Source organism: Vicia villosa, linkage group LG2 (genome assembly GCF_029867415.1).
Source record: "Vicia villosa cultivar HV-30 ecotype Madison, WI linkage group LG2, Vvil1.0, whole genome shotgun sequence".
Lineage (NCBI taxonomy): Eukaryota > Viridiplantae > Streptophyta > Magnoliopsida > Fabales > Fabaceae > Vicia > Vicia villosa.
The window spans coordinates 116,523,662-116,543,332 of record NC_081181.1 but is presented as its reverse complement, the minus strand read 5'-3'; the positions used below and the strand labels follow the sequence as shown (position 1 = coordinate 116,543,332).

General features: G+C 33.7%; 2 protein-coding genes across 2 annotated transcripts; both read left to right on the top strand.

Annotated features, from left to right (window-relative positions):
• The first annotated feature begins 6,649 nt into the window (after positions 1–6,649).
• Positions 6,650–7,896, top strand: LOC131646667 (RING-H2 finger protein ATL52-like). Its single transcript, XM_058916651.1, has one exon. The coding sequence runs from the start codon at positions 6,735–6,737 to the stop codon at positions 7,269–7,271; it is 537 nt and encodes a 178-aa protein (XP_058772634.1). The 5' UTR covers positions 6,650–6,734; the 3' UTR covers positions 7,272–7,896.
• Positions 7,897–14,681: 6,785 nt separating this feature from the next.
• On the top strand, positions 14,682–15,354 carry LOC131646666 (E3 ubiquitin-protein ligase ATL59-like). The gene has a single exon (XM_058916650.1). The coding sequence runs from the start codon at positions 14,790–14,792 to the stop codon at positions 15,291–15,293; it is 504 nt and encodes a 167-aa protein (XP_058772633.1). The 5' UTR covers positions 14,682–14,789; the 3' UTR covers positions 15,294–15,354.
• Positions 15,355–19,671: the final 4,317 nt, after the last annotated feature.

Below are 19,671 nucleotides of genomic sequence, written 5' to 3'. Positions count from 1 at the left end.
TCAAACCCAAGCTCGAAACCGTAGAAACTGTTGAATGGCATCTCTCCATCTCTGAGGACGATAATTCCCGGATCAATATTTCCAAATCTTTTGTTGTTGCTTGCCCTGTACTGCATTCAACAAAATAACTCTCCCCAACTTGAAACTTTGTTTGTCCTCAAACAATGTCAAATAAATCAAAGAATAAAAAGTAATAAACCAAAGAATCGTGAATCAACAAGTTTTGAAAACCAAAAACAAATGTATGGCTCAACACAAAAACGTATAAACAAAGTAAATACTTACCACTATACTACAACGACAACATGTAAACGAAACAAATCCTAAGTGCAAAAAGCATACTAAACATTCTAAAGCAATACATGCTCACATCATGAATCACACCTAGCAAAAATTCATCAATGGATGACGAACACACAAAAATGAGGACTTTTAACACTCATCCAACAATCTTGCAAACAAAAGATTAAATTATGCATTCATCCAAAAATCACATTGAAGATATAAAAGCAAGAATCACAAGGACTTTTCAAGGTTGTAATGTGGCTTGGTTAACAAACAAGGGATATGTCCTAAGGCTAATCGAAACAAAAACTTGCCTAAACCTAAGGGAGTGATCAATCCACAAAGTTCCAAGCAATAAAATCTCGATTAAACTTCTTCCTTAACCACAAGTTTCTCAAACCAATCACAATTCTTATTAGCACAATTATTCGCTTCTCTTTTCTTTTTGTTTTTCAAAACTTTTTCTCTTTTTTATTTTCTTTCCTTTTCTTTTCTTTTCACATTTTTTTCTTTTCTTTTCAACCTCATAGCAACAACCAAATAAGTGCACAATCATTTTTCTCCCCAACTTGAATTCAACCACACCATCACATGAATACCCCCTACTTTCTAGGCAAGGTAAAAATTCATACCAAAAATCATGGTTGAGGGTTCAAGAAAACAAAGAATCAATCATCCATGCAAAAATGAGAACTAAACACTCAAAGATAAGCATTTAGCAAAAACAACATGGACATTGACAAAAAGGCTCAAAAGGGTTAACAAATGATCACACACTCACAAGGTGAATTGACTATTTGGTTTTTGTAGTTGTGCTCAAAATGAAACAAAATGCCTTGATCCTTTTCATGCTTTCATAAAATCAACATAAACAAAAGATTAAGCATAATAAAATCCAGTTAAAACAAAGATTGTGGCCTCCAGCATATGTGAATAATGGAAAGCTTCCTCACATTTATGGTTTGGGAACTAAAGTGATTCAATCAACAAGCATGTAATGCAAGAGAATGAATTGTATGGTAATTGTACAAATGAAAAGTTTCCTAAACATGTTATGCTATAGAAAGCGATAAATGAGTACCTTGAATGATACAACTTCAAAAACAATATCCTACCATACATCCGCAAGTTGAAACACTAAAGCTTTGGAAAATCACCTCAAAAATCTTCGAATCACCGAACAAAATTTGAGTACAAACAACCAACAAAAGAATTAGAAAAACAAAACTAATATATACTATTAATTAGCCTTGGTGAGAGTGGGAAAAAGGAGTGAACCAAGTGGAATAGGAACCCCACTGGTACAGAGCAGAAAAACAAAATTCTGCTATGCCCGCTCAGCGAGCTCTGCTCCGCTCAGCGGATGACAGAAAAACCAGAAAAATCAGAACTGCACCAGCTGTTCCAATCACTCACCACTTCACCTAAATACCTCATAAATAGAAATATAAACAATATTTACAACCGTTGGGGTGCCTCCCAACAAGCGCTTGTTTTACGTCGTTAGCTCGACGCCTTTATTGTTTAGGTGTTTGGAAAGTAGCTTCCTCCCGTCATGCCATGGTGACGTCTCACCGCACAAGCCTAAAGAAAGTGTCCTAACCAACCACTCAACAAACGTTACGGGTACAAATATATACAACAACTATACGAACATAAAAGAAAACGCAAGTATATAAGTATGTACACAAACCAACACATATGCACAAGTATGGAACACAAACAACTATTATCATACAAAAAGGGAAAATTGGTGGATATAAACAAGTAAACATATACAAGTGAAACTATAAAAATATATATGTTATATACAAAAGTATAAGTATATGTAATTATAAACAAGTAAGCTAAATTGGTGAACATAAACAAGTAAACATGTACAAGTGGAAATATACAAGTAAACATATACAATATATACGTTATATACAAAGCTCAAAACCACGAAAACTATTGCGATGCAATCACAACCATCCCCGGCAACGGCGCCATTTTGTTGAATGCAGTACAGGGCAAGCAACAACAAAAGATTTGGAAATATTGATCCGGGAATTATCGTCCTCAGAGATGGAGAGATGCCATTCAACAGTTTCTACGGTTTCGAGCTTGGGTTTGAATGAGCAAAAAGTAAACAAAGATATAGACAGGAAAAGAATAAACACATTCTTAGAAGAGAAAGAACTTATCAGGAATGTAAATATATTCACTCTTCACAAACATACACTTACCAACCCGTTATACTCAACCTACGATACTCATCTATGTCATCACGTATCTCTCACATAAGCGTCCATCTCTGGAGCACAAACGAGATCATCTCACAACTAAGGTTATCTCTAACGCAAAGTCACGAGAACATCCGTATTCTCGCGTCGGCGATCTCTCGCGCGCCGCTCAAACACGAAAGCATTAAGTATAGATACCCACAGTGAATGCTAGCTCTAAATCTATCTCTAGAGTTCAGAACCAACAGATTATCATCCTAGATAAGGATTCAAGCAGTTTATCTCTAAAGCAACTCAAATCCCCAGCATAGAGCAAAAATCCAGGATAACAATCAACATAGATTTGTAAAGAAAGTTAAATATAACTTTATAATCGGTAAATCGGTAAATATACATAAGATTCAAGTACATATACAAACAAACCCAACACAAAAGAAATACACAAAGAATAGAAGAGATAAACCAAACATCTCGCGGGTTGTCAGCTCCGGTTGATGAGAAATCCACCTCCGATCTTCCAAGTGCATGACCCGGTGTTGTTTTCTAAGCTAATCCTACTCTAAGAATGAAAATGATGGAGTTGGAACCAAAAACTCTCCAAAACCATCACCTAGAAATGTACAAATGAAGAGAATATAAACACAAATCTGCACAGGTCCGCTCAGCGGACCCCCTCCGCTCAGCGGCCTTCACTTATTCCCCAAAATATCTACAACAGTATACGTAGCTCCGCTGAGCGGGCTACCTCCGCTGAGCGGACCCAAAAATGCTTCAAATCTCTGCCAAGCTCCGCTTGAACTCCGCTGAGCGGACCTTCTGCTACAAAACTTCCTTATTCAGTTCCAAAATTGCGCAATCGGAGCCGTGCCTTCGACACTTTATTCCCCGAGGCTCCAATAAGCATGAATACCTATAAAAACAAAGAAAAAAACTATTAAACGGTATATAAAACATATGAAAACTAAATAATGTGAATATATACACAAAAGTGGGGATTTTATTACAAAAACGGAATGAATCGAATCAATAAGTGCCACAATTATATACTCAAAATAACAACATTTTGGCACTTATCAGGTGTGTGCTAGAAGTTCGACTAACTCCTATGTGTTCTTTCTTTTGATCACTTGTAACTCTTCGACCATAGATGACTTCCACTGTTTATTCTTTAAAGCCTGGCTATAATTGATTGCTTCAACATCTGTAAGTAAACCGAAATGAACTAATTCTCCATCTGGTGTCATTTCATCATCACCAACCATTTCATAGTCTTGAAGTCTTGTTGAAAGAACTCTAGTTCTTTGAGGTCTTTGGCTTGTGCTAGCCACAACCTCTCGATTACATGTTTCGACTTTGACTTCGACAGGAATATCGACAATTACTTTGACTTCAACCTCATTACTTGCTTCGTTGAAACCATAGCTCATCAATGGATTGTCTATTGCATTACCAGAATTCCAATCCCAAGGCATAATTTCCATCAAACACAATATCTCGACTCATCACGATCTTCTCATTAATTAGATTGAATAGCCTTCATGCATTAGTTTTATGATATCCTACCAGAATCATAGGTTCACTATTGTCATCAAGCTTCATTCTTCTTGCATCAGGAACATGCTTGTAACAAATAGAGCAAACATCTTCAAATGACTCACAGAAGGTCATTTTACACTCCAAACTTATTCAGAAATCTTTTTCTTCAGTTTCTTTGTAGGACATCTGTTTAGTATATAGACAGCATTGGTGATTGCTCCACCCCATAAAGATTTTGGCAGATTCTTCTTCTTCAGCATGCATCTCGCCATATTCAATATGGTCCAGTTTCTTCTTTTTGTTATTCCATTATTTTGAGGCGTCTAAGGAGTTGTTACCTCATGATCAATACCATGTTTTGCACAGAATTCCTCAAATATCTTGGACGTGTATTCACCACCTCTATTTGTTCGCAGAACCTTGATCTTTTTTTCATTTTGATTTTCGAGAAGCATTTTGAATCTTTTAAAGATTTCAAATACTTCATCTTTGTGCATGATCACATAGATCCAAAGCTTTCGACAATACTCATCGACAAACAAAACAAAATACCTATTTCCATCAATGATATGCTCCTCGAACGAGCCACATACATCTGAATGTACAACTGTGAGTATGCAGGAGGATCTCATTAGTATAGCCAAACAAAAGACTTTCTGGGTTTCTTCCCTACTAAGCATCCTTCACAGAGTTTGCCGGGTATCAAAAGACTTGGTATACAAGTTACTATATCTTGAGTAATCAATTGATTGAGTGATCTAAAATTCAGATGTCCAAACCTGAAATGACATAGCCAACTATTCTCGTGGTCGATAACTGTATTTAAGCATTGTACCTCAGTCGAATTACTCATGGTTTTAAATATCCTATTCTTCGGAAGAGAAGATTTTAAGACCAGATTATTTTGAGTGCGAACAGTTCCAAAGCTCCAGTTTCCATAATCACTAAGAAACCTTTTTCGACCAGTTGTCCAACACTTGGCAAATTTCACTTTATTCCAGATACATAGAGTATATATTTGATCATATCTTTTGCTCATTTGAAACTGCAACCATAACCACCATATCTTCATAATCATCTGCCTTTTGTCGCTCCCTTGTATTTCCTATACCAATAATTCTTGGCCAAGTGACCCCACTTTTCACAGTTATTGCATTGCACACATTTTTCTCTTCTTAGTATTTCTGATAGGAGTTTCCTTCTCCTCTTTTCGAGGATTCAGAAGTCATATCATCGATCTTGTGCTTTTGAGGGATTGACCAAGACTTCTTTCTATGAGTCTTGTCTCCTTTGTCTTTGAACTTGTTAGAACCACCATGCTTCTTCCATGTTTGAGCCTATAGTGCTTGTATCGAGTCTTGAACCATTTCCTTTTGACGATCCTCATCTCATGTGCCTCCAACGAACCAACCAAATCTTCCAGTTTTAGGGTTTCAAGATTGTTGGATTCTTAAATAGCTACGATAATGTGATCAAAGTGAGAAGTCAACATACACATTAACTTCTAAACTATCATCTTATCAGTTAAGGTTTCACCATAACCTTTCATGAGATAGACAAGATTCTTCACCTTCGAGACATAGCCTATAATCTTGTCTTCTTCTCCAATCTGCAGTAATTCATACTGCCTTCGCAGTGTCTGCAACTTGACAGTTTTAACCTTCTGACTTCCTTCATGATACTTGACAAGAATATCCCATGTCTCCTCCGTTGATTCAGCATGAGAAATCCAATCAAAATTTTTTGCATCTACCGTTGACTGAATATAAAATGCAGTCTTGCAATCTTTCTTCTTGGCATCCTTGTGATTGACTCTCTGAGCATCAGTTGCGTTGTCAGCAAGTTCTGGAACGTCATTGATGACAACTTCAAGAGTTTCATGGAAACCGAATAAGGATTTCATCTTCTTGCTCCATCAGATCCAATTTTTGTCGTCTAGAATTGGAAATACTTAGCCACCATTCATCTCTACAACAAAACCGATTCACGATCCTTGGAAACAAGACCACCAACGTGCAGTTATTGAAAACACGATCAAGAAACTAACCAGAAGTTCTAGATACCAATTTGTTAGTGCGTGAGACACTTCTAGTGAGGAGAGAAAGAGAAGAGAATGAAGAATAAGGATTGATGTATTAGTATTGTTATATCAAACGGAATTACAATCTTAAGTTACACAACTTAAATTATACTCTAACATTTTCAAATACACACCATAACCGGACACAATATATCAAGAAACATTAATAATACATCAATTAACAATAAAGATCGAAATCAATATTATTAATTAAAAAGTCTCAAATAAAAGTTTTGTTTAGTTATTAATGTCAACAAAAAGAAACTTTTAATGCAAGTAATTTAATTAACTAATCATAAAAGTACTCTATTAAATAGAAGAATGTCATCGTCATCCTTACCCTTTATGCTTATCTGGTTTTTTCTTATAAATTTTTTATTCATTCACTGTCATGAATTTCCTACCAATTCTAATATACTAATCAGTAGTAACATCACATTTTTGTTTCTATTGTTCCCAAATCAAGAAAACGGTGGAAAAACGTTGATAATGAATGGTACATATAGTAATATATTTAAGATAAATTTCGTTCTCTTTGGCTGGCTTAACCTCTGAATAATAAAGTCGATATTGTCATTTCTTTCTTTCTTGTTTCACATGATCGTTGAGTTATGGCAGATGGTGACCATCCTTCCTATCAAAACGTTATTGTCATAATTATTGCCATTGGTTCAGCTGCATTAGTTGTTGTCTCAATGTATCGTGTCATGAGCATTTGGTTTTCTCGCCACCAAAGCACCACCGCAGATCAAACTCAAAGTCAAAGCCCTCCACAACCACCACAGTTTTCCGCAACTTTGAGCCTCGGCGAAAGTGCATCCTCATCAATAGTACACCTAATTCCAACACACAAGTATCATAAACGAAATAAAGTTGATGTGGTTTCGGACGGTGATGAAGGCGGCGGCACCGCGTGTGCCGTGTGTTTGGGAGATTTTGAAGAGGGAGAGGAATTGAAGACTATGCCTGAGTGTTTGCACTCTTTTCATGTACTGTGTATTGACATGTGGCTTCATTCGCATTCGAGTTGTCCCGTTTGCCGCGCCATTGCCGCCCCTTCGCCTGCAGTGAATGAAGACCTTCACAGAATAGATATGAGTCATACAGTTCCACTTGCTATCATGCAGAGTGGATTGGTGAGATTTTGAGGAATCACACATGAAAAGTACATACACAACTATTTAGCACTATCAAAACATAACATGCATGGTTATTGCAATATATATACTCCTAGAGTGCTAATTTTTTCATGTATATACTAGTATTTAGCAATCATAGTATCCTTTTTAAGTTATTTTTAACGAATAATTTTATGCAATTTTTCAAATTGTTATATTAACCTCATCCATTTAATTTCATATGTTTTTTACCAGTCACATAAAAAAAGAAAGATAAGATATTTTCCGTTACAAAGTTGCAAGAAACAAGTCTTGGAGTTGTAAAAGACACAAGCTTGTGTGAGCTCAATCTCCTAGTTTTTTTTTTTGGAAAGCCAAAGAAAATATATCATTAAGACACCACAGCATAAGTAATGCTGAGAGGAGGAAATAGAATCAGAGTTACACCAGTACAGAAGTTAAAACAACAAATCACCCCTCAAAAATCAGCACAGCATCCCCACACTAAAACACGCTAAATCAGCTCCAAAAAACCCCACACCAACATTCAGAAAGTAAAACGGCAAATATGTAATAAGCAAAATACAATTAACTGCAAAACATAAATGTGGTACATGAATATCAGAAACTATTGAAATTTTGAGCGCGAATACTTATGAAGGAAATTTAAAGAAAATTTTGATTCAATTGAAGAGAAAAATTCATGAAATCAATTCAACTGTTATGAATAATAGTAAATAGATGTGGATGTTCATTTTCCCCAATCTTTGTGTATTCCTTGAGTTAATGGTTGTTATTGGTCATGTACTATAAATATGGATCATATTGCAATGTAAATGGTACTTTTGGAAGAAGATAATACAATATTGCTTTCTCTCTTCTCTTTCTCTCCTTCATATATCATTCATCTCTATATTGATTTGGTGAATTTCATAACACGTTATCAGCACGATACTCTACAACGCGAGTAATGATATAGCCAGGTTCTACGTTATTTTTCTAATCTTAATATATTTGAACCAATATAATATAATTCATGATTTTGTTACTATTTTTTTTTCTTCATATAAATGTTTATTTTTTATATATTTTGTAGAGAAATTTATTTACCTTGTACAATAATATTAGATTTCTTTGATCATTCTTGTTAAATTCCGGAAGAATTTAACATTAAAGCATTTCTATATGTTAGTCCGGAATTGAATTTTAACACATAAAAGTGTTAATTTAATATTCAAGCATCCCTGAAGGATTGCACAAAGAATAATTTTTCTTGACCGTTGTTTATGGAAATAGTTTGTGATGTGATATTTGTAGAACAAAAGATTATTATTAAACTATCTCCAAATTATTGTTCAAAGATTGAGTTTAATCGAGTATTGTGTTTATCAATAATTGATGAATTCCATAAGAATTCAACGTTCAATCACCTTTAAAAGGTCGCATCTATAATATTATTGAATCCCAGAAGGATTTCATAAAAAAGAATTGTTGTATCGATCTAAAAATTCATAATTTGTAATATGTTCATTAAAAGATTGTCATTCTAGAAAAATGACACAAATAATTTTAACGCATCCCAGAAGGATGGTTATATATTTTATTTATTTTTTAGATTATTGTTTATAACAAATTATTTATATAGTTCCTGAAGAACTTATCAAGCATCGCTGAAGGATAGTAAATCAAATTAATTATATGACGATATAATTTTAGTGATATAATATTGTATGATTAAATATGTTTAATTTTATAAGGGGTAATTGTTTGATAATTATATGATAATATGTTCATATGAATGTGTTTGATTAAAGTGTTTAATAATGAGATACTATTATATTGGTTTTGAATTATAATGGAGGTATCGAATATCTTTGTATTACACAACACAATTTGGACATAAAATGTGTAATAGAAAAGCTACCGTCTTTTTTCTCGGGTTTGTACTACACTTATATTAGTACAATTGAAGCACATGTCATTGTAAACCAGTAGTTTACAAATTACACTTAAATGTGTCGTTGGGAAAACTGGTTGGGTCATCTCGGATATAATATGATGCGAATAATTTGTATTGAAGAACCAGAAGTTTCTTCAATCCAGTCAATTTTTGTGTGTTTCTAAAGGAAAATAAAAATTTGAGAAATTGAGTTTTTATGACATTAATTGTTGCATCGACTAAAAGATCATGCATATGTCTCTACTCACAATCAGAAGTATGTGAAATCATTTTCTCAACTAATTAGAATAAGATCTTGTTTTCTGATTTTTTTTAGAAATTCCTTTATAAGTATCACATATATTATTAAAATTGATATTGAATATCATGTAATATATGTTCATAAAAAGAAAATGGACCCGAAGATCCATTCTTTAGACGTCTAAAGTTAATTATATGGTTGATACTTATGAGATCATCAATTCTAAATTATATATTTGAAACACCCAAAGTATGATATTAAGATATTTATTCGCATTAAGCCAATAAGATACTATATCTTAGTCCTCCCTAATTTATTCTAATATTTTTCATCTAAGTGAACATTTGGATGTGTTGTGTATATTCCAATTGCCCCAATATAATACATTAAGATGAGTCATGAAAGAATATTGGAAAAATATAATTAATATGAATCTCAATTTTGAGGATATAATTTGAGAAAATAATCAAATACTTGATTGCAGCCCAGTAGGCTGATTATCACTTGATAAATTAATTTTCCCAATATTAGGGGGAGGGAATAAGCAGCTGAAATCATGAACAAGAAGTTCAAATGAACAGATGAAATCATGAACAAGAAGTTCAAATGAACAATTTAAAATACATTGTTGTCTTGATCCTCGTACAAATCAATATGAACCAAAAGTTCAAAATATTATTCATTTGCAAAGTTTATGAAATAAATTATCAGCTGATAATACTCCACTCGAAGTGGATTCTCCTATTGAATAATATAATATTGCAAATGAGTTGTTGCTGCGCCTGAAGCGTAGTATGAAAGTCGGTTCCAATGTTAAAAGTCCTCTACTAAGAAAAGAAACTAAAGATGACCCAAGTGAGGATATGAAAATGCTAAGAGCACTTTGACCTAATTTAATTTTCAGTTCTAGAAGAACAAATCAAGTACTTGAAATATGAAATAAAGAGATCTCGATAAATTATGTCATGGATGAAATGGAATGGAACCGAAATTGAGATAACCAAATAAAGTCAACATTGACAATGTCTTTGTATGCAATATAGCGCTAAAAGTTATCAATGATAACGAGGATCATGAGTCAAAGTCTATTAAAGAGTGTAGACTAAGTGAGAATTGGCCAAAATAAATATATTCAATTGAAGAAGAACTAAACTCACTTTTGGACCTGTAGTCCGAACACTTCAAGGTGTGAAACTAATTGGATATAAACGAGTTTTTATGAAAAAGAAAAATAAGAATGTTATGACATCTTTTTTATATGGTTCACTTAATAGTGATATTTACGTGAAACTCCCTGAAGGGTTCAATATACCAGAGGCACGTAATTGTGGATCTCGAGAAAACTACTACATCAAATTGATCAAGTTTCTCTATGGGCTGAAAGAATTTTGACGCATGTAGTATAATCGCCTTAGTGAATATTTATTAAATGATGAATATACTAATAACTCAATTTTTCCTTGTATTTTCATAAAATGATGTGGAAAAGTATTTGCAATAATAGTTGTCTATGTGGATGACACAAGTATTATTGGAACTCCTGAAGAGCTTCCAAAAGCTATAAATTGCTTAAATAAAAAGTTTGAGATGAAGGACCTAGAAAAGACAAAATATGTCTAGGTTTGCAAATTGAGCATTTGGACAAAAGAATATTTGTACATCAAGAAGGCTATATAGGAAAGTGTTGAAATGATTCTATATGGACAAAGATCTTTAGATGAAAATGTTAGATCATTAGATGTGGAGAAAGATCTTTTTAGGCCTCAAGAAAATGATTACAAAAATTGTTTGGTCCTGAAGTACCATATCTTAGTGCAATTGGAGCACTAATGTACCTTGCTAATTATACACGTCTCGATATATCGTTTGTGGTCAATCTATTACCAAGATACAATTATTCGCCTACATGAAGACATTTGAACAGAGTCAAACATATACTTCGTTATCTTAAAGATGCTGGTTACTTGTCAGATTCTCACAATGGTAGATCAGAAAGAGGTTATTTGTTTACATGTGATGGTACAACCATTTCATGGAGATCTATGAAACAAATCATGGCAACAACTTCATAAATAACTACTAGCACTACATGAAGTCACTTCGAAGAAGACATTTTAAGTAACTACTACAAATAATATCGTCTCACATGTAAATGTCTGCATGAGGGGGAGAAATACATATGTTTTGCACTCTTTTTTCCTTCATTATGGTTTTGTCCCATTGGGTTTTCCTGGTAAGGTTTTTAACGAGGCAATTCACATTTAAAGGATATTGTACTCTTTTTCCTTCACTAGAATTTTTCCCACTGGGTTTTCTCTAGTAAAGTTTTAACGAGGCATATCCTCAATGAACATCCAAGGGGGAGTGTTATGAATAATAGTAAATAGATGTGGATGTTCATTTTCCCCAATCTTTCTATATTCCTTAACTCCTATAATTTAAGTTCTTAACCTTTGTGTATTCCTTGAGTTAATGGTTGTTATTGGTCATGTACTATAAATATGGATCATATTGCAATGTAAATGGTACTTTTGGAAGAAGATAATACAATATTGCTTTCTCTCTTCTCTTTCTCTCCTTCATGTATCATTCATCTCTATATTGATTTGGTGAATTTCATAACAACTAAATTTTTACGCATGAAATATTATTTATTGGTGCTACTTACAAGCACAATTAATTATCTCATAGAAAAGCTAGCTATGGTCTAATTAAAGTGTTTTTAGATTGGATCAAGGCCAAATCCACCAAATGTTGGGGCATCTAGATTTCTGGATATAAAGCAGGTCAAAAGATAGACATGCCTTAGGGTGTGTTTGGATTGGCGGTGAACATAACTGATTCTAATATAATTGAGTTTGGTAGAATTGATTTTAATTGAATTGAACTTATTAGTAGAATTAATTATTGTTTGGATACATTTATGTAAAAATAAGTTGAACAATAAATTTCAATGTAAAAATCACTCAGAATCAATTTTGAAGACAGAAGCTACAAATTCTAACTTTAAGTAGAATCAATTTTGTAGTTAGAATCAATTCTACTTTTGAAATACGAAACACCTCAATATTATCCAGAATCAATTCCACATCAATTTAGAATTGATTCAGAATCTTATAAAACTGTAATTGAACATACACATTATTATAAGCATAGAAAAATGGAGTTGGATGGTCTTTCACTATCCATTGGAAAAAGGAAAAACATGATCTTAGGATGTGGGACCAGGTTTCAGTGACTTTACAATAGTGTAACTTTGGTAACTTTAGGCAAAATAATTTCCATCACATTAATATAATATATATTAGTTATTTATTTATGTAACATATCAACTAAAGTTACAAAGTCATGGGTAACAGTAAAGTTACCCAAGCCATTCCCTAGGATGTGTGTCCTAGAAGGTTAAAAGCCTCGGGATCCTAAACTCTTACTATAAAGTGCAACGAATTTTTGAAACACATATGCACATTATTATAAATCAAACTCACATTAACGGTTTTTATTAACTTGGCCGTCAAAATGTGTCAAAAAAATTTGTCCGTTAAACTATTTTCAAGTATATATTCATCATCAAAAACATAAACGAAGATATGTCGTATCAGAGTTTTTCAGCAACATCACGAACAATACTTGGAAAAACAATCTTCCTAGATCATATGATGCTATCTGTGGAAATTTTCATTCAACTTCTACTTTACATTTGTTCCATATTCGGGACTCTTATAAAGTCGCGACCTAGATCGAATACTGTGTAAACAGGCATTTGAGTACCTAAGTCGTGGACTGTCCACAAGACATGCCAAGTACCCTAGTCGGCCAGTAGAGTATCATTGAGTACCAGCGTAGGCCGAGTACCAAAGGCACATGGAGGGTCACGGTACAGCCCAGAAGTAACGCCTAGTTGTTACGTACAAGTCGGCTGTAACTGATGATTGAATGTGTCATCAATAAATCTCGCATTAAAGACAAAGTCAACGTCTGTAACGACGAAAGGCCAAAAGACACCTCTTTAATGAGGTTCTGAAGGCCAAAATAAGCTATAAAATGGGGCTCCCGTGGAGGGATAAGCAAGACACTCCTCTTGGAACAAAGTGTATAGTACACTGCTTCCAAATCCCCAAAGCTACGCACAAACATCATCTTATTTCCAGCTTCCCTTACTTCTAAGGGCAAGCCCCACCTATACTAAGTTTTTACACAAGAACAACATCTAATTTGATTATGAACCCAAATTATACGCTAAACAAAAATTCATCAAATGTTCAAGATATCGACTATTTTAGTAGGTAATTTTTCAGATTTAGCCTTAACTTTATCCTGTTTTAATCTCCAAATCATATCTCAATTGTGATTGTCCGAATGAAACTCTTGATCATGATTTGAAAGCTAAGAAGCATACTTACAATTACTAAGTTAAACCCAAAGCCCATCTCAGACTCTATAATGGTCAAATAAGCAAATCACTATAAACGTAAATTTGAACGTGAATTTTAACTATTTAATCTAGCAATGAGTCGATTAACATCCAATATGCCTAACACTTATTTAGAATGTAAAACCATAATGAGGTTTATATTCTAGTATTACAAATTCTACTGAGCCTCTGAGTTATCTTTTACCATGTTGTTTTCTTATTTCTTGCAACTTCGTGATGGAAGATTAAAAATCCTAAATGAAACGATAGGTTTATGGTGTTGGTATTAGACTCAAACCATGAGTAATTCCTTATCACTACTCGATGACAATGATAAAAAACAAGAAAGAAACTTTCTAGACAAAACTGGTTGAATATACAAATTTTTATAGACAAATTCTTATCTATTATTAAATGACATTAAGTGATTGGTTGAAAATACATTATTCAATTTTTATTAATTGTCACCATTTTTATATTCAAGTGAATTACGTTTATCTGTATATACTTAATAATGTAACTTAAAAGTCAAGAAAGAGAAATTTTCCCGGCAAGTGATTGAACCTATAACTAAATACTTCGTTGGCAAGGAAAGTGGAAATATAATTTTCAAGTATAATCTGTTAGATAAAAGAATATTAACATCCTTAATTATCTTGATTATCTGCTTTTGTTTTATATGTTTGTCTGTCTTATCATTCAAAGTCATGAATTTCCTACACAAATCCAAAAATTAATTAATTAATCAATTAACAATCACATTTTTGTTTCTATTGTACCACCAAATCAAGAAGAAAACGGGTCAAAAACGTTGATAATGAAAGCTCTTGCATTCACCGTCTTTGGCCTGCTTTTGTCACTTCTTATAAGGCTTAACTAAGATCACTATCACCATTTCTTTCTTTCTATCGATCATCATATAGCCATTGATTTATGGGAGTTGATAATGGTGATAATCCTCTATCTGACAAAGTTGTTATCCTCCTTATTGCCATGGGTTCAGCATTATTTGTTGTCTCATTGTACCATGTTATATCCATTTGTTTTTGCAGCCAACAACGAACCACCGCAAACCAAAACTCGCCACAGCTCGACCGCAACAACGAAAGCACATTGGTGTCAGTAGCAAACATCATTCCAACGCACAAGTACCTCAAGACAAGCAAAGCTGGTGTTTCTGATGACGAAGGCGGCGACACATGTGCAGTGTGTTTGGGAGATTTTGAGGAGGGTGAAGAGTTGAGGACTATGCCTGAGTGCTTGCACTCCTTTCATGTAGAGTGTATTGACATGTGGCTCCATTCGCATTCGAGTTGCCCCATTTGCCGTGCCAGCGCCGCTCCTTCGCCGGCCGTGAATGAACAACATCGTAGCATAGATATTAGTCATAATACGGCTCCACTTGCTATCATGCAACATGGATTGGTGCGATGGTGAAGTTGTTAGCCTTGTTTTTATATATAGGAGATTTTGATTCTTATGGTTTTTGAGGAGTCACGCCTGGGAATATAGATTTTATTACAATTTACAATTCAATTTTCGGTAGATCATAACATTCTTTGAAGGTTACTAGTTTGCTTTAGTTTTTTTTCTTTTTCAAACATGATCCATTTCGAAGGATCTCTTGATTGTAATGTTCAATTCAAACTATATTTCACAAAAATATTGTTTAAGTTGAGTGTAGTTATAGTCGAACCAACTTAATCTAGTAAACATTGACACAAGCTGAGCTTAATCTACTAGTCTACTAATACATACATGTTCTGAATTCAATGTCAAGAACAAAGTATAATACAAGAGAAGAATTAAGGATAAGGAAGAAGAAAAACACAAAAATTGGTTATAACTGCTATTCTTTTACTTTCTTTTAGAAAACGAAATTACAAGTTTACAAGAATAACAAATAATTTCTCTCACCCTAAATTAAGATTTGTTGTGTGTAATGATGAGAGACTAATATGCTATTTATAATAAAACATAACATACTAACTAATGGGCTTTTTTCACAAGGCTCATTACATAAGTCAACTTAAGAAACAATCTAACTTAACAAATTAGGGTTTAAACACTAAAACCTAATTAAACATGCTAACAACTCTAGCATCTTCGACACCTGCATGCTAGACCCATCTTCGACTACAGCATACACACTTCGACACCTGCATGTGAACAACCTTCGACTTCATGCTCAACTCTGTCGAACTGTCAAACCAAGAAGCTACCCATCGACCATACTAGAGTTCGATCCAATATCTCACAATACATATGAGAGACTATTAAGCAACTTTGAAATCTATGTGCTAGCAATACACTCAGTTATAACATGAGATATGAGACAGTTGGATTGCGATACGACGGACTGATTTTTAAGATCAGTAGTGTTTAAATTTGGACCATTCAATCTCGATTCAACTATCAGATATGTTGTCGTTGCATGTATATGAAAAATTAATGATAATAGGAAATTTCGTTTGGTGTCCCATATATATTTTTTGGGATCTATTAAATCAAAGTTGATTTGAAGAACTGTAATGTAACGAGTCGAATAGATTACATATTTAGTAATAAATTATATGGTCACCTGATTTGTGGTATAATGTTTATATACGCATGTAACAAATGTTGATATGTATCTTTCTCTAGAATAAATAGACATGTTGTATTCTTTCAAAAAAGGAGAGTTAGAGAGAATAAGAGTGTAGAGAATTCGTGTTTTGTTATTTATTATATTTTTTCTCAATAATAGAAATGTTTATTTCGTCAAATATGATTTATCATGATAAACTGATAAATTGGTATTGCATTTTATGTCATATGCAAAGTTTGACGTGATAAAATTTTAGTGAAAAAAATAACTTCAATCTGTGGCAGGTGAAGATACTTGCTTTCCTCGCGCATTAAGAATGTGACGTGGCGTTAGAGAGCGAAGCTAAGTTGTCAAGTGAAATAACATGTGATAATGAAAAAGGCATATAGCATCTAAATTATCATCGCTAGGTGATCAAATTTAGGGAGAAGTATCTGGAGAAAAGACTGTCGAAAAGGTTTGGGCAAAGCTTGAAATTCGGTACATGACAATGTCTCTTCATAAACTTATTTGCATGATGAAATAATTATACACTGTGCAAATGCATGAAGGTATGTCTATTCACAAACATATTAATAATTTTCAACCAAATTGTTCTTAGTTTAAAGAATAATGATGTTGATGTTGATAATGAGGAACAAGTTATTCTTCTTAGTTCTTTGCCACGAGCTTCGAACGATCTTGTAGATACCATAATTTTTTGTAGAAGTTCACTATTCAAATAGGAAGAAAAAATGTCCTTGCAGTCTAAGGTACTAAAAAGACAAATGGACAATTCACATGGGGTCACTAGCTCAAGTAAGGGTCTAATGATAAGAGGAATAATAGCGAAAAGGAAGAAAAACTTCCAAAGAAGGCGATCAAACTCATGCAACATAAATAAGAACAATAATATTGTCATATTGTTAAAGAGAATGGCATTGGAAGAGAAATTGTCCAAAACTCAAGAAAGACAAAGCAAGTACTTCAGAGTTTGGTGAAATAGTCATTGCCTCAATAGAATCAGATGGAGAAATGTTATAATTATCTAATATAATGTTAATAAAGATTATTGGATTCTTGGTTCAATATATACTTTTCATATGATGCCTAATAGGGATTGACTTGCCACATGCTTAGCAGATGTGAGTTTTGTCCACGTGACATCAAAATAAGGAAGGCTATGTGTTCATAATCTCCCACAATCTCAGTCGAAGCACAATGATCTTCGATGAATGTATTGTACACAATTTTATCAAAGACAAATTCGAGTTTGTTCTTGGTAGGTGTTGAAGGCTCAAAAGCCTCTTCAGTTGGTCAAAGATGAACAATAGAAGTGATGTTGAAGAATGTGTGAGTTACCATCCCACAAGGCAACTGGAAAGTGATGGTGGTGGTTTCCCAAAAGCATATGGCAGCAAGAAGCGTGTGTGGGTTGTACCAGGGGTCAAATCTTGAAAGTGGTACTAGGTCAAAGATACATTGGTCTTGCCATATAAACTTTTTTTCTGTGGAACCCTATCTAGCCACTTGATATATGCATGGTCATTGCCAGTGGAAGGGGATGACCTAAAAAATCATGTTCTTTAAGAAGATAGAGTTAAAGGGTTGGTCATGGAAAACCAAGGGTTCGCATCCTGGGTAGCTGGGAAAGAAATATTTCAGATGGTAGGTTTTTTAACACGCCTAGGAAGAGGGCCCATAAAAGCATAATTATTACCTGAAATGGAGTACGGTATCAGTACGTCAGAATACCAAATTTTCTCCTCTAATCTTCCATGGAAAACTCTGGGATATAAGTGTGACCATTCACCAGAAAAGGTTCTTCAATGCAAAAGGCAAAGGAGTATGTGGAGCGTTTCTAGTTGTGCTCTTGGGAGCCATTGTTGATTCTCATAAGTTGTTTGGTGAGGAAAGAGAAATTTATGATATCTTGCTAGAATGCTTCCAGCTCGATGTCCTACATGCGTAAGAGCTGAGGTACACACACTTTTCATGTTTCACTCTATCCCGTTTTTTATTTCATTCATATATTTGAGTGTTAGGGTATTAAACTTATAGATCCGGTCATGTGTTACACCACTCCATATACTTACAAATACCGCATCAAGAATCCATCATCATAATTCTCACATAATTCTCGTTTCAATCATCAACACAAATTTTTATAAAAGACACTTTAAGAATACACTTAGTGCAAGTTTGATTTGACTTTTGGAAAGACCGAAAGCAATTCTAGAGGTGTGGAATTGATTTTGTATGATTTTAAGATGTTTGGTTAGACAAAAGTAGAATTGATTTTGTCTCCAAAATTAATTCTACTTGAAGCTATAAATGTATCCAAACATAAATTAATTCTGTCAAACTCAATTCTAATAAAATCAATTCTACCAAACTCAATTCTGCTAGAATCAATTATGTCCACCGTCAATTCAAACGCACCCTTAATCTTATGAGTTGATAAAATTTGTTATATTTAACTAAAATTCTTTAAAATATGAAATTCATTTTCATTTTCTTATTATTAAGACAGTATGAAGTATCTACTTGCATGTGACAATTGAGGGAAGTTATTATTGTTATCATGCTAAGCCATGTGATGCTGGATCTGTTGCATGAGAAATGCATGTGTATGTCAGTGTCAGAACGTCTGTCTTTCCATTTATAACAACAAAACCGGATCCGAGCTAGCAAATTATGCAATCCAATTATAGAAATAACTAATTGTAATTAGATTGCCTTCATAGTTAGAGATAAAAATATGTTAGTACTTAGACAATAACCATATAGGTTTATGTTAGATCAGATTCTCTTCATAGTGGATAAATAAAAGGAAAAAGCACCTAAAATAATCCATTTTCCATGATTTCATTTTTTAAAGTAGAAGTTCCGGAAGCATGGGACCACAGCAAGCAATAAACATTGGTATTGACAGATACTGGTTTCATTTAAGATAATGTTCATATCTTCTTCAAATAAAAGACAGAAGGACGAGGTATATATCATTTTTATGAGGCCCGCAAACACAAATAGAGAGTCCATAACGTAGCACACCCTCTAATTTAGACTAAAATTTATGACACTTCAATGAGGTGCCAAATTAGTTTGGTGATAGGAAGGAGTTAGGGATGGGCAATGAGTAGGGTTTAGACAGGTATTATAGTACATGTTTATAGTACATGTTTATATATCCAAGTTCATGTCCGCGTAATATTTGAACTCGTACTCGTATTTTTTGAGTATCTAAGT